Raw genomic sequence first — 16296 nt, 5'->3', positions numbered from 1 at the left:
ATCATGGCAAATTGGCAAGCATCAATTTTTGCTCTTCTACAGAATGAAAAATTAAAGGGAGGGGTTCACTACAATTAACCAAAAGAAATGGGTCTAAGGGTAGTCCAAATTATGTGCAAGTGTCTAAGCGGCAATTTCCAAACATGGAGGGGGGATCTAGAAATAACTGAAAAAGGAATCATATATTTAGGATTTGTGAGACATTACAAAAAGGATAGAGATGACAGAAACTGATCTCTATACAGTATGCTGTACAATGATGTTCAAGATAGTTATACAGGTAGTGTTGATAAGTAAGTTCAAGCTAGGCAATTGATCTATCCCACCCAGATTCTTCAAGACTATGGTGGAGGTTTAGTCAAGTCATTCAGTAAAAGTCCATAAAGACCAGACTAATTGCAGATTTCTGTTTGAGTCCACGAGCAAATCATTGTGGAAGAACAGCTTGAAAGCAAGCAGCGATTATCAGCGTTCAATTGAATGAGCAGCATGATGAACATGGCTCAGCTAAGCAGGTGCAGATAAGTTGTAATGGTGCACAAGTACATAATCCAGAAGAACTGCACTAGTCTAAGGCACAAGTGTGTGTGTGTGTCAATAACCATAGCGGTCATTCAAGGCTGTGCGCCCATCGCCTGATTGCCCTGGTTAAACCATTAAACATGTTAAGGATGAGGAAAAAGATAACCAGAAAGTTAGAACTTATTCAGAAGCAGGAAACCAAAATTACCTTTAGGGGGCACCCAGGTTTCATTGCCCATTTCACTGCCCAAAAATGGTGGTCTCTCAGGACCATGCGTTGTTTTAGGTTTTTTCTTTTTCTTCTCCAGGGGACTTTCATGTAAGACCATTTCACCATCATGCCCATTTTCATCATCAGAAGCATGGTATCCTCTTGAATGTTTCAACAATAGGGCAATGGCTTCCTCTGCTTTCGTGTCAGCACCAGAAGATTGTTTTTCAGTTTGACCTTCATTGGCATCAGACTTGACTTGTTTCCGCTTCCTTATTATAAGACCAGGAGCTGCATTTTCGATCACTGAAGCTTCATTAGCATGTGCAGATGCCGAATTGTTCAACATCCTCTCCCTGTCTTTGTAGTCAACAAATTGATCATTTTCTTGCACGTCTGGCTGTGACTCCACCACAATTTCTTGCTTTTTCTCTTCCTTTACAGCTCCAAGCCACTGGGGCTTAGCAACAGTGTACTTAACAGTTTTACCATCTGTTGCATCAGTTACATTTCCCTCTTTATTCTCCTTGCTGGATTCCGAAGTACCAACATTATCCTTAACATTAGCTTCTTTATTCTCCTTGCTGGATTCCGAAGTACCAACATTATTCTCTTTCTTGGCAGAGACATACTTCTCTGCTCCACGTTTTTTATTATGTTTTACCGGAAGCTGTGGTGCATCAGATGTTAGGATTTTAGTCACCTTAGGTTCCTGTAATTTCATCTCCCTCTTTCTAGCAGCTTCTCCAGTTGGATCAGCAATCTTGAGCAAGTAAAGTATCCTATCCAACTCTGACTGAAGAGCAGAGAGTTCTTTGCGCAGCTGGTCCTCCTTCTCATGAACTGACATCAGGAACCATAAAATTATCATGATAGTCACAACATCACTATTATGAAGAAAATATTATAGAAAACATAACAAGTCATGATAACCATAAGGAAACCACTATTTCAAAGAAAATAATAAATAATAGCTGTCGTCTGCTAATGCTAATCAGTTCCCTTTCAAAATAAAAAGTTAATCTGAAGTAATACACACCTAGTTGAGATGAAAGCCCTGACATGAATACATCAAGTTCATCAGCAGCTTCAAGATTCTCATTTACTGGACCAGTTTTATCCTCAGAAAGAAGTAGCTGTCTCTTGTCTTCCATCTCCTTGACAATGGCATCCTTCTTATCAAGGAGAGAATCTGCTGTTTCAACTGATTGGTTTTCACCACCCTTTTGCTTGGCAGGTTTCTGTGTCCGATCATAGAACTCATCTTCATCACTGTTCAATCAAAATATGTGAATAGTTGTTAATGCAACAATAGATAAATTAAACATAAAACTGATACCAAGTACCCTAAATAAATGACAGAAAAATGTATCTGCTTGATATGTTATCAAGCGTATATGCTGATTGCCCTTTCCAAAAATCAAGCTTGCATTGTTTGGAATTTCTTGAAAACTTGATAAGCCATACAACAGTGAAGAGTTCAACTATTTAGTACCTTGAATACTCTTCTTCTTCTTCATCTACTCTTTTTTTCTTTCCATGAGACACCCTTCCAGCACGTGCACCCAGACTTTCTCGGATACTTTCATTTAAAGTTTCTTCCAAATTTTCAAGCTCTTCCATTATCTATGAAAAAGAATGATCAATATTGGAAAGTCGGAATAAATCCTGGTTATTTGGCCAACTATTCATCATAGGATAGTAGTTTCCTATTTTGTTTCCTGGCTCGCCCCATAAAACAAGCCAAGGCTCTAGCCTATATAATATAATCTTCTAAAGAAAATGATAATCCATTCACTCAAGATGGAGGAAATAAAGCTTTGAAGATTTTGGCTAGAGGACTCAATTGGGTTTAGCAAACAAGAGGATAAGACTAAGATCCCTCCCCTAAACATCAGTGACATTACCTGTGATATCCTCTGTTCATTCCGAGCAATCTGAGTTTGCTGTCCTTGTGTCAATCCACCTTGAGCAATGTCCTTTGCCCGGATAGCATCAATCTCCTTTTTCATATGAGCAATCTACGGCCAAAGAAAGATTGTGTATTTAGTGTAAGCGCAAGTAGTTCTGCAAGTGCTAATAAGACACAATATATCACTGAAGAAACAGTGAAATGATGACACAGCAGTTGAAGAAATCAATACTTAATAGTCAAATGTAAGTCAATAATCAGAAGAAATCAATACTTAATAGTCAAATGTAAGTCAATAATCACAGCAGTTTCGTGCATCGAAGAACTATGTAAGTCAATAATCACAGCAGTTTCGTGCATCGAAGAACTAATGAAATGTCAAACCAGCTCATCCAAAAAAAATGAACACCTAAGATAACAGGAAGAAATCAATACTTAATAGTCAAATGTAAGTCAATAATCAGAAGAAATCAATACTTAATAGTCAAATGTAAGTCAATAATCACAGCAGTTTCGTGCATCGAAGAACTATGTAAGTCAATAATCACAGCAGTTTCGTGCATCGAAGAACTAATGAAATGTCAAACCAGCTCATCCAAAAAAAATGAACACCTAAGATAACAGGAACAGTTACCTTTTCAAGTCTTTTAATAACTTTGTCACGTGTTTTCTCCTGCTTCTCTGTAAGTTGTCCCTTGTATGTTTGCCATGTTATTTCATCAACTTCATCCTGAAACATCAATGTATCAAACATTATTTCAATCAAGTACAACACTAAACAACAGCTTTGTACAATATAAATTTGTTTGCATAAGTTGCAACGAATTTTACACTTTCCAGCATGATAAAGTTGAATGTAAATTTGGTAAATAGTCAAAACATGAAATGGAGGAAATAAAGAACTTCCATAAGTAACTAACAAAAGTGAGAACACAAGTCTGGCATCTGCAGGAAATTATAAGATTTTCAGAGAAATATTTAAAAGAAAATGTCCCACCATTAAACTGCTTTAGAAAAGGGATTATTCCATCATGTATAGTATCCTACTGTTCTATGAGTGTTGCTTCTTTTAAATCTAAAACCAATTTGTTACACTAGACCTGCCAGAAGGAAGACAACTGAAATCATACACAGAGTATGTCATAAGGTTGAGACTGAGTATAAGATGACTTCTGAATCTAACAGGGTTGATATACGAAAACTTCTTTTGCTACAGTTTAATAGAATTATTACATATAGAACTGATTAAAAAAGTGAAGCAAACCTCATCTACTTCAATAGCATCCTCACGCATTCCCCATGAGACCCCATCAGCAAGAGACGCTTCCAGTTTTGCTCGCAGGAGTGATTCTTCCATATCTTGCATCTCTGCTCGGATCTTTGCCCTTCTTATATTTTTCAGGTCAGTTTCCTTCAAGAGAAAACCAGAATGCTTATCATAATAGGATGTCAGAATGACACAAGGGCATAAACGCAGTTAAGAACCATAATAATGTTGAGCATGCTCTTTTATATCTAGAAAGGTTTCTCCATCTATAAGTTAGTATCACTTTAGTTTTGTTTCTGTTTTTAGTTTATGACAATTTTGACAATATTTCCTGGTCAGTTTATAACTGCACCCATAAGACACGCATGAATTTCGAAAACCATAGAGCATGTAGACAGTGTGAAAAGTAAAATGAGAAGTAGTGAAGTCCCTTACCGGGAGCATCAAGTCATTTGGGCCTTGAAAAATATACAACCGAGATGACCTGTCCAAGTTTTAAAAAGAAGCTACTTCAGAAGAACTGACAGCAAAAAAGCTCATATGCCATGGACATACAAGAAATAACAAACAAGTAATTCCAAGTTCTCAGTGGGCATAAAAAACAGATGGAAAACAAGAAGCAATGCACTCTATCTATTCTGAAGGTCTAATCTACTTTTCTTTAACCACTTTCTTGACAAATAAGCAGAGGCTAGTCTCAGTTGAACCCTGCCTTTCTCTAACATAGGAATTCTACAGACGCTACAAAATCTGAATCAGAACCTCTGGGGAATTAAAACAACCAATTTTGCGAAATGAAAATAAGGTTTTGAAATGCATCTTAAGGGAGAAACCACCTATTTGTAAATACTACCTGGCTAAAGAGCAAACACATTAACAAAGAAGATCATAGTTTAATTTTAATTATCCAAATATAAATTAATTAATATACATTATAGTTCTATTTGAATGATAGAAGTGAGCATACAGCTTCAAGAAAGAAACTACTGGTGGACATTTCATCATAAATGTAGTGTCTTTTCTTCTATGAGACATTATGAATTTATATAGAATTGAAGTAAATCTAAGCATAAATAAATGCATCATACTTCAGGAAATTAAATTTATACTGCCACAAGTCCACAACCAATATCCACAATACAATAAGCAGTCTGTATCAAAAGCATATAAAATGGTTAAAAGGAGAAAAAAGAAATTTCAGGTAATTACTTACTGTCCAAACCGTATTACATCACCAACATGTAGCTCCACATAAGTCCTTTTATTCACCTATGTAATTTGGGAGAGTGCAATCAGCATAACTTTTATCAAGTGTATAAACGATAATAGATAAGATAATTTATGAATGCTGCTGTTTATAGACCACAAGTAGAGAGACCAGACATATTCAAAGAATTAAAGACGGTAAATAGAAATACTAAACGTGGATGAAACATGGCAGAGTTTCCATACTAATAATACCTGGTTAGTAAAAAACTGCCCTTCCTTTAAAAAATGTATATCATGATTAATTGGCGCCTTTTAATTCTTTTAGTTATACAAGTTCTTTAGAGGGGACAGTAGGCATATCAACTAACCACAGAGAAAAAACCATCCAAAGATGAAAACTTGCCTACATAAAAGCATACATTTTTGCTTTGCATAACTTAAGATGTGACTGACTCTGTGAGACCCTTTACATGTAATTAAGGGTGTGATACAGATATCAATCAAAAAATACCTGGTTCTTGTTTATAAATGTCCCATGTGTACTGCCAAGATCATAAATGTAAGCATCTCCATTGCTCTTGAACTGCAAAACTGAAAAGAAGAGGTGGAATGATAGCATTAGCATAAATAAAAACACACAAATGAAAAGTCACAAATCTTTTGAAGGAAACTGAACTTAGACGAACTGAGTAATCTTCAATTACCATATAAGTGACAATCTCCTGAATCCTCTATTAATAAAATAGATGTGGCTAGAACAAAAGTCATAGTCTCAATAGTCAAGAACCATCATGAAAGCTAAAGGAAAGTAACACTATTAAAAAAGAAAAACAAATAAGCAGCATTAGGAAAATGTATTACTGGTGACAGTCCATATTATTAAAATTTAAGACAGTTCCAGTGTTGGTAACTTGTGTTTATGGGAATGAGTAATGACCAAGATGTCACTCCCAATATTTTAGTAAGACTATCAGGCACCAAGTATCTACATGTAGAAATTGCAGGCATGATATCACTTTTACCAGTACCATATATTGCTCACAGAAAAAATATATTGGTGCAATATTTGTTGTCAGCAAGATAATCATGAAAACAAAAAAAGAAACTAACAATTTTAGCAGAAATACCAATACAGTTATGAATTCGTACCAGCATGAAATCTAGAGATTGTAGGATGCTCAAGGACAAAATCACAAAGATCCACGCGTCCAAACATGTAAGCCCCTTTCTTGTTTCTGGAAGCAAAACACCCCCAAAAGAAGAATAGTTATAAGCAGAACAAAAAAGAAGATATCACTGATAACACAGGTTAAGGTAAATCTCTTTTGTAAATCTGAGTGGAAGTATGTTTTTCATACGCAAGCAAATAAGAAAAAAGCATCAAACTTGCAAACAACAGGGCATCTAAACATGAAAGAGAAATAAGTGCAACAAATATATAACCTGCAGAGATTCATAAGCTTCCTGGTAAAGTTTCACTATATTTAAAACCGAAATTCATATAAATTACTTTATCTATAAACTCCTTACTTTTATTTTAATTCAGCTTATGAACTTACTTTTATTTTAATTCAGCTTATGAAATCAAACTTTATCAGTGAATGTTTCCACATGAACTCAAATGTGGTGGTAACAACTTCGAATTTCATGTTTAATATTTTCAAAGTCGAAAAAGAACTTTAAAATAACTATTATCAACTGAAGATAAATGAAGTACGAAGCATCCTTACACGTCAAATTGATCAATGATGGATCCGTCTTTGAGAACTTCTATGTAATATTCATGGCACGGAGGCTCACTCCATGTAGGAATTGTATAAGGCACTTCAGCTTTAGAGCGTCGCTCCTGTTTCTTCTCTGCCTCGCTTCCATTGCTCTCGGAAGCAGGGCTGGAGCTCGCGACGGAGTTGCCATCACTGGGATCGTTTTGGGGAGCATCAGTGTTTCCCAGCTCGGATTCCTCTAGATTTGATTGCGACGATTTGGGTATCGAGAGCCTAGGGTTTTCTGAAGGTGGAGGCATTTGAGCCTTCGTCGAGTCTGAGACTAAGTCTTGGGAAACTGCCGGAGGCTCCTCGGCAGGGGTAGAGTTTCTGGGAGGCGGAGGACCCATGGCTGACGTCATAATGGAGGGAGTGACGGTAACAGAAAGAGTCGTCGGTGGCTGACCGGAGGAGGAAAAGTGAAATCCCGGACGTCCGGAGCGAAGAGGTTGTGTTAGACAATATAACCCAACTAATAAACCGACCCGGTTGCCAATGAGCATGTGATAAAAGGAAAAATATAAAATCTATTATACATATATATGCATTGTTTGGCAATCTGCATTTAGCAAATTGTGTTAGCTATTAGCAATAATGGATTGTTGTAATGAATTTGATCAGCAAATGAGAAAATATCATTTTTAGTCCTCGACTATAATGCATGTATCAATTTTGATCATTGACTCTTAAAATTTTCAAATTAGGTGCATGACTATTCAATTTGTATCACGTTCGGTCCTTAACTATTAACATTTTTAAGTTAGGTGCATAACTATTCAATTTGTATTACATTTGGTCTTGCCGTTAAATTTTTGTGGGCCAAATTTTCGACGAAAATGACCCGTGACAGCTTAGTTTATTTAATTTTTATTTTAAAATTTAAAAACTTAAAAATAAAAATAAAATAAAATAAAAATGCCGGTCACCCCCCCGACACACTCCTCGGCTCGTCCTTCGTCTTCAGCAGACGGAGATGAAGAAGGAGGGTGGGTGGGGGTGGGGGGCGGCATTTTTATTTTTTTAAGCTTTTTAATTTAAACAAGTTTTTAAAATAATATTAAATAAACTAGTCAGTCACCGGTGACTTCGCTGTAAATTTGACTGGAAAATTTAACGACAAGACCACATGTAATACAATTTGAATAGTCATGCACCTAATTGGAAAATTGTAATAGTCAATGATCAAATGTGATACAACTTGAATACTCATGCACCTAATTTGAAAATTTTAATAATCAATGACCAAAATTGATACATGTATTATAATTGAGGGACTAAAAAAGATATTTTCTCATCACCAAATTACATCATTGATTTATAAAAGATATTTGGTAAAATTAATTGTTTAATATTAAGTTATTAACACTTAACATGAAAAATAACTTATAAAGACATTATATAATACGGAGTAATAATAAATAAATAAATAAAAGCAATACAATAATAATAATCATAATAATGATAAAAAAATATTAAAGAATACAAAGGGGATTCCGCGCAAGTTTCCCTTTGTTTCACATCGACGACAACCAAAGACGAGTGTTGAGGCTCCTCTTCACTCATTTTATTTTTCAATACCCATATATATGGGTATTGAAAAGATGGTTTTTTTTTTTTTTTTTTTTTTTTGGGGGTGTTTCTCAAGGTATCCCTCCAGCCAACAACCAGAAAATTAATCATCCCAACACACTAAGGATGATTGTTGATTGAAATGGAAAAAATTAAAACTTGTGAACAAAAATACAATGATTTTAAAACATAACCAACCCTATGAAAATAACTCATTTGAGACTTAAGCTCAAATTTTTATTTTTTTTTTTGGGTCAAAAACGCAAGTCACACACGAGTTTGTTATTTTATCTTCTTTTTTTTTGTTGCCTAAAATACGACAAATGCAAAGTTGTATTTGCGTTTGTCCGTAAAAATACGAGAATCGCAACCCGTACTTGCATTTCTCTTATGCATCCATATACGACAAATGCAAGTCACACTTGACCTAGTTATCACACCTATCTTTTTTATGTTTTTTACTCAATTGTTTATGGCATCGCATCCCTGCACTTTATAATTTGTATCATTTTTTTCTCCCCAATAAAGTTGTTTCTCATTCTCCTGTTCATCTTATTTTCGCATCATTCCCATTCACATTCCATATTATGAAAGAGAGTACTTAATTTTCAGCAGGAACAAAATAAGCTCCATAAATAATACTACGTATTACTAGCTTCTCTATCAACACGTTTATATCTTTCATCCATGATTGAGCTGCTATTGACAGGTTGGAGTGGGGGAGGTCAATATTGAGTTTACTGCCATCTGAGATGTAATAGACGTTCTAGTTTCCACTTTCCATGGATGAGCTTCTTGACTTGCATGTGACTCTTTTTTTTTTTTTTTTTTTTTTTNGGCAACAACACCTTGAACGGAGATCGGAGGAGAGAGATATGGCCGGAAAAGAGTGGAGACTTCCGGCGGAGTGCGGCGGCGCGTGGGGGCGCGTGCAGAGGATGATGGCCACCGGATTTCAGGCGTCGGCTCGCGACGAGGTTCCGAGTAAGGCTGTGGTGGTAGTTTCTTCACACACTAGCCGGAAGTGAGTCAGAACGAAATGGGCAGCCGCGTATCGCCGGAAAAAATGGTTTTTTTTTTTTTTTTTTTTTTGTGGGGGTGTTTCTCAAGGTATCCCTCCAGCCAACAACCAGAAAATTAATCATCCCAACACACTAAGGATGATTGTTGATTGAAATGGAAAAAATTAAAACTTGTGAACAAAAATACAATGATTTTAAAACATAACCAACCCTATGAAAATAACTCATTTGAGACTTAAGCTCAAATTTTTATTTTTTTTTTTGGGTCAAAAACGCAAGTCACACACGAGTTTGTTATTTTATCTTCTTTTTTTTTGTTGCCTAAAATACGACAAATGCAAAGTTGTATTTGCGTTTGTCCGTAAAAATACGAGAATCGCAACCCGTACTTGCATTTCTCTTATGCATCCATATACGACAAATGCAAGTCACACTTGACCTAGTTATCACACCTATCTTTTTTATGTTTTTTACTCAATTGTTTATGGCATCGCATCCCTGCACTTTATAATTTGTATCATTTTTTTCTCCCCAATAAAGTTGTTTCTCATTCTCCTGTTCATCTTATTTTCGCATCATTCCCATTCACATTCCATATTATGAAAGAGAGTACTTAATTTTCAGCAGGAACAAAATAAGCTCCATAAATAATACTACGTATTACTAGCTTCTCTATCAACACGTTTATATCTTTCATCCATGATTGAGCTGCTATTGACAGGTTGGAGTGGGGGAGGTCAATATTGAGTTTACTGCCATCTGAGATGTAATAGACGTTCTAGTTTCCACTTTCCATGGATGAGCTTCTTGACTTGCATGTGACTCTTTTTTTTTTTTTTTTTTTTTTTAACAAATATAAGTGAACTTGCTTTTGTCATTATATATACGAATACATCGAGAAGCACAAGTACAACTTACGGCTCACGAATTTTTTTCGTTCGTTTGGGACTTGCGTTTTTTTACCATAAATTCAAATTCCATACAAATTTTTTATAGAATTGTCCATGTTTTAAATCATCCTATGTGTCAGGGTAATTAAGTACCCGACCCGGAATTATGGGCAAAACTCGAAGACAAATGAACGGATGTCAAACAAGCATTATTACACATTAATGATGAGGAGCCACTCAACGGTTCCCAGCATTAAGGTCAACCAAGCCTTACTACACATTAATGATGAGGAGCAACTCAACAGCTCCCCAACATTAATATCCACTTACTGCTCATTAAAGGTGAAACAGAGAGTCGTTGCCTTAGGAATATAAAAGGACGCTCACACTTGTAGAGAGGACACACAACATTACTAGACTGAAATTCCCTATTGTACTGAGCATTATACTCAACACTGAGATTAATAATAAAATATACTGATAACATTCTTACCGTCACTATGTTAATCCACAATTTTTTTTTTACCATTGCAGTCAATTTTCCACTGAAATGAAGCCTCAAGGCTTCTTTAGAAAGGAGCACGGAGGCTTCCAAAATGAATAAACATTTTTGAGTGTTTTCTCCAAAATGTTGCCAATGTAGTAGACGCACACAGAGTCAACAGCCGCCTCCACTGTTTGAGGCTCGAACCCACTCCTCTGTGAAAGTGTAAATCGGGTGTCACTAGATCACAAAATTTTTTACAATCTCAAATGTTACTATTTGATGCATTTGCGATTTTAGCACTTTTGAAGCCAAACTAATAATTACTCTGTATTAAATGTTATAATTAGTATTTTGACTAAGTCAAAATATTGATAATGGTCAAATTTGTTAAAATTTTGATACATTCATCATTTATCAAATAAGTCCATAAATTAATGTCTTTTGTCATGAAGAAAAATACTTCAAGTTTGAAATTTGAAATTGTTGTCATGAAAATGGATTTAAGTGCTTATTTTTTTTTGAAAATACTTTGTTATAACATTCAATAAGAATTCATAAATATATGAGACTTTTATAAAAACGAACTTAATTGATAAAGTGGTAACTCATTAAACTCAACGTCCTTTTTTTTTTTTTTTTAAATAACGTGAATCAAACATAATTTAAAAGTGTCATTTTCCCAAGCGGAGGATTATCTATTCAAAAATGTATACTTTTTTGTACTAATTCAATACTTTTATTTTCATTGCCGGAGAAAAGCGGCAGAAACAAACAAAACACGCGAATGCTAGCGGCAAGAAGAGAGAGATTGACCATCTAAATGGCAAAAGTTTAGGGTTTGGTTATCGGAATCATTATCTAATTCATTGAGCTTTGACAATCAGATTGAGGTTGTTCAATCATCGCTCGACAAGGTAACCTCATTTTCCTAAGTTTTATCTGTAACCCTAAGCGTAAGCTTTTGTGACTTTAAGGGTTCGGATCTGAGAAAATTCGTACATTCATCGTATCTCAATTGTCAGGTTCTGATTGTTTATCTGACCAATCATTTTTTCATTTTTGAAATAATTATCGATTGCCGAGTATATGCGGATGAAATTATCTAATGCGGGTGGATTTCTTAATTTTATGGTTTGATGATGATTGGGATTCTGGTATTGGATTGGATTGAGATTTGAATTTTGAGGATTGGGTTGTTAAAAACATTGATTTCGTAGTTAATTGGGGTCTGGAAGATGGCATAATCTAGAATTTTGAGACGCTTGAGATATTGTTGAGGTGGATTAGGGTTGCTGTACAAAATCAATGTTTGATGCGTGGTGTTAGAATTTTGGTGCAATGGTTGAAATAGCAGAATCTTCTGATTCCGGGACTGGATTATTCAGCTCCACTTTGGGGACAAGTAGGTCTTTTCGCGAAGAAGATAGCTTTCAGAGGCAAGTGTCGAATTTTGGGGGTAGTGGATCCAGGAATACAAGCCCACTAGGACGTGTTGGTTCGAGAAACACTAGCCCGTCTAGACAAAAGGTGGTTAAGACAAAACCTCGTGGATTAGATGAGGAGACTTTAGCCACTTTTGGTAAGCCTATTCAACCTGATATTCAGATGGAAGATAATATTTGGGCAATGCTGCCAGAGGATTTGCTGAATGAAATCCTAGCTAGGGTCCCACCATTCATGATTTTCCGGCTCCGGTCTGTTTGCAAAAGGTGGAATTCTATATTGCAAGACAGTAGCTTTTTGAAGTTCCATTCTCAGGTGCCACCTCATGGACCTTGTCTTCTTACGTTTTGGAAGAACTCACAGACCCCACAGTGCTCTGTGTTTAGCTTGCCGCTGAAACAATGGTTCCGGATTCCATTTACATTTTTACCACAATGGGCATTCTGGCTGGTTGGTTCTTCGGGGGGGCTGGTTTGTTTCTCTGGACTAGACGGATTAATGTTCAAGACTCTAGTTTGCAATCCCCTAACGCAGACTTGGAGGATGTTGCCAAGTATGCATTACAATCAACAAAGGCAATTGATCATGGTTGTTGATAGGAAGGAAAGATCATTTAAAGTTATAGCCACTAGCGATATCTATGGTGACAGGTCTTTGCCAACCGAAGTATATGACTCAATGCATGACAAGTGGTCAGTTCACCAGACAATGCCTGCTGTAAATCTTTGCTCCTCGAAGATGGCATTTTGCGATTCAAGACTGTATTTGGAAACTCTCTCCCCACTTGGCTTGATGATGTATCGGCTAGATACTGGACAGTGGGAACACATACCAGCAAGGTTTCCACGCTCTTTATTGGATGGTTATCTCGTTGCTGGCTCCCAGAAACGGCTATTTCTGGTTGGAAGAATAGGTCTTTATAGTACACTTCAAAGTATGCGAATTTGGGAGTTGGACCATTCAAAATTCATTTGGGTTGAGATAAGTAGAATGCCACCCAGGTACTTTCGAGCTCTCCTGAGATTGTCAGCAGAGAGGTTTGAATGCTTTGGGCAGGACAATCTGATCTGCTTCACATCATGGAATCAAGGAAAAGGCCTTCTTTATGATGTGGATAAGAAAGTATGGTCTTGGATTGCTGGTTGCGCTCTGAAGTCGTACAATAGCCAAGTCTGCTTCTACGAGCCAAGATTTGATGCATCAATCTATTAATTCAGCAGCCAATCAATTGGGAGATCAGAAGCCGGAAGTAGCTCTCTTGCCAGTTGTCTACTTCAAGCTGCACTTTACTTGCCCTTTTTGTCTAACCCATATTTCAGAAATTAAGGATCTTTCATCTGTGGAGTATATAGATAAGAGAAGTTCAATTTGACGGTGTTCTATTTTTGGACCAGGGGGTTAATTGAATCACGAAGGACATTCACTTTTGCTTTGTTCATGGAATGTTTAACGTTAGGCACGAGGGCGACCAGTCGATCACATCTGTAGCATAATTGTAAGACAATTTTCTTCTTCAACTCATGCAATTTTATGTAATCAATTGTTACTGCTTACAGGATTGTTGATTTTCTTGAATGACATATGCTTTGGTGCATTCTTTATTCTGTTTCTACAAGCATATTTGAATCAAATAATGGATATACAACATACAACAGCAACAGTTTTTACCCACAAACAATGTGAGTTCAGGGTCGAACGAGGTCCATGATGTTCTTTGGAAGGCAAACATCAGTTCCGTTGATACACCGAGTCGCAACGATCCTATAAAAAGCTTCTGTACCATGATAGCCGTCCCAGAAATAGTGTTTGTCGGCGTCACGGCATGCTATCGTCTCCGGTATGCATGCCGAAGCCCCATCCCATGTAAGGCAACAAGGATTGCTTGAATCTGTCAAACCTATACATATGCAAATTCAAAGTCATTAGTTTCAGTAAAAACTACATATATCTTTAATATGGTTGCCGGGAGTCGGCTGCCGCCAGTTCCATCATCGCCAGAAATCTGGCCACCAACTGCCATTCCTATATATGGATCGAGTTGAGCCTGAACGGGCTTAGCTTACTGGTTAAGTAGGTAATATTTGGGAGAAGAAATCAATGTTTGAAACTCGACAACGACATTGTGGAGAGTAGGGACTATGCCCAAAGTGGGTAGATCCTTTGTGCACATTGACATTTGACCATGTTTGTTGAGTCATTGAGTCACCGTGATTTATATTCTCTCAAATATTCTATCAGGTTGAGATATGGGGACCCTTGGGTTGAGAATTCAACCCTTTGGGAAAAGATTGAATTGAGATTTATTGATTTACCATAGGTAGACGGATTAATGGCGACATCGTAGCCAAGCCAGTGACAATGACCGAGTATAAATTGAGAGTCGTGGAGGGTAGTGGTCAGATTTTTCAGCATGGCGTCAAGCTGATCGTTGAACATCATCGCAAGCTGGTTGTAATCGACAACACAGGTCTCATTATTTGTCCGTTTAGTTTTCTTCGTGAATAACGGAATGCAACCAATCGGCCCAATCTCAAACATCACCAGCTTTCTAGCTCCCAAATCATATAACCTCTGCATAATATTAGCCTCAAATCAACGAATCATATCCAAGCCCTAATCTCAAACTAGTTGTATCTGATAACGATCTTTACCTGGAATTGCACGGAGAGTGCATCGACGACAAGTTTAGCGAACGATGTAGGGGAGTAAGTTCTACTGGTATTGTAAAAATTTGGTTGTAGGTAGTTGTTGATGTAGTCATTGTTGCCTATAGCCAAGAGAAAAATGGACTTGGACAAGTGATCCGAAAGCTCTGAGCTGTTGTAGTGCCTTGACAGTTCCATCTGAACCGTTTGATTGAACATGTCAACTTGCTCAGCTATAGACAAACACTTCCCCTGCCGAAAACCGAAAAGTGAGAAGAAATGCAGACAAGTATCAAAATCATCACACGATTGCTAGATGGATCATTTAATTTACTAGGTCATTTCCAGTTTCGCGTAGAATGCCGCAGGATGCAGACGCATAATTCAGCCCCGTGAGGGGCGTTGATCCTCGCAGGCTCAAGTAAGGCGGAGGAAACGGCAATCCGAGAGCCTCAGCTACGAAATCCGCGACGGTTTTCCCGTTCGTAAACCTCCCGGTAGCTCCCGCCGCAAAAACGCTGCCGTAAGGGAAGAAATTCGCTCTGGCAAACGTCGGCAGGAGATTGTTGTTCCCGCTGTCGAGCAAGGAATCCCCTATGACGTATAACGCCGGCGCCAGAGGAGGCTCCGACGACTGCGCGATTTGATAACAACACGCCACAAAAACCGCCATGAACACCGGCCGCAACTTCTCCATTGTCACCAAGGCAGAACGTACCTGAATCAGCTGGTAGATGATGAAGAGGCGGTGCGCACTTAAACATGCATAATAACTGATCGTCTCTCAAGTTTATTCCCCTTTTCCATGTTTGATCAAGCTTTCACGAAAGCCTCGTTTGTGATGTGTATTTCTCTTTCGCTGGAAAACATTGGAAAGGTGAGAACTCAGCTCATTTTGTAACGGACGTGGTCACTTTGCATTATTGCATCTTCAAATTCTACAACGCCATAACACGTTGTTTTTAATCTCAAATGAGTGCATTGTCTTTTCCGTGAGCAAAAAAATATTACTCCCTATTTGTATTAAATGTTTTATTTTATATCAAATCCGTATTACAATTTTAGTACTCACCGATACCGATGCATCTCGTAGTTGGTAGAAATTAAATTTATTGATTGATTTCTTATAAATTAATTTAAATTAATTAGATACAAGTTGGTGCAGAAGATTAAATGTCTGGTGGTGATTGTATATATTTGGACTTTGGAGTTGAATTTCACGCTAAAATTCACAACAAAAGGGAACAAAATGATGCCGACAAGTTTCTTTTTCTTTATTAAATTAAGGTCTATCGTCACTCTAGTTACAGTTTTCTGGCCGAGTATACTTGAATAAAATGATGACAACAAATTTTT

General features: G+C 37.0%; 3 protein-coding genes across 3 annotated transcripts; 1 reads left to right on the top strand and 2 right to left on the bottom strand.

Moving 5' to 3' along the window:
• Window positions 1-163: 163 nt before the first annotated feature.
• LOC116019931 (kanadaptin) lies at window positions 164-7374 on the bottom strand. Its single transcript, XM_031260329.1, has 12 exons — window positions 6852-7374; window positions 6271-6356; window positions 5633-5712; window positions 5126-5181; window positions 4348-4396; window positions 3910-4056; window positions 3280-3375; window positions 2641-2754; window positions 2229-2359; window positions 1773-2005; window positions 731-1576; window positions 164-644 (listed from the first exon to the last, which is right to left on the bottom strand). Exons 1-12 carry the CDS (start codon window positions 7244-7246, stop codon window positions 595-597), a joined length of 2283 nt encoding a protein of 760 aa, XP_031116189.1. The 5' UTR covers window positions 7247-7374; the 3' UTR covers window positions 164-594.
• Window positions 7375-11585: 4211 nt separating this feature from the next.
• LOC116020032 (F-box/kelch-repeat protein At5g15710) lies at window positions 11586-13889 on the top strand. Its single transcript, XM_031260481.1, has one exon. The coding sequence runs from the start codon at window positions 12191-12193 to the stop codon at window positions 13505-13507; it is 1317 nt and encodes a 438-aa protein (XP_031116341.1). The 5' UTR covers window positions 11586-12190; the 3' UTR covers window positions 13508-13889.
• A 67-nt stretch (window positions 13890-13956) lies between these two features.
• Window positions 13957-15627, bottom strand: LOC116020033 (GDSL esterase/lipase 7-like). The gene is made up of 4 exons (XM_031260482.1): window positions 15275-15627; window positions 14947-15192; window positions 14608-14866; window positions 13957-14192 (listed from the first exon to the last, which is right to left on the bottom strand). The coding sequence occupies exons 1-4, from the start codon at window positions 15611-15613 to the stop codon at window positions 13981-13983; spliced, it is 1056 nt and encodes a 351-aa protein (XP_031116342.1). The 5' UTR covers window positions 15614-15627; the 3' UTR covers window positions 13957-13980.
• Between the last annotated feature and the right edge of the window lie 669 nt (window positions 15628-16296).

This window comes from Ipomoea triloba, chromosome 5, assembly GCF_003576645.1.
Source record: "Ipomoea triloba cultivar NCNSP0323 chromosome 5, ASM357664v1".
NCBI lineage: Eukaryota > Viridiplantae > Streptophyta > Magnoliopsida > Solanales > Convolvulaceae > Ipomoea > Ipomoea triloba.
This window is presented reverse-complemented; position numbering and strand designations above follow the sequence as displayed.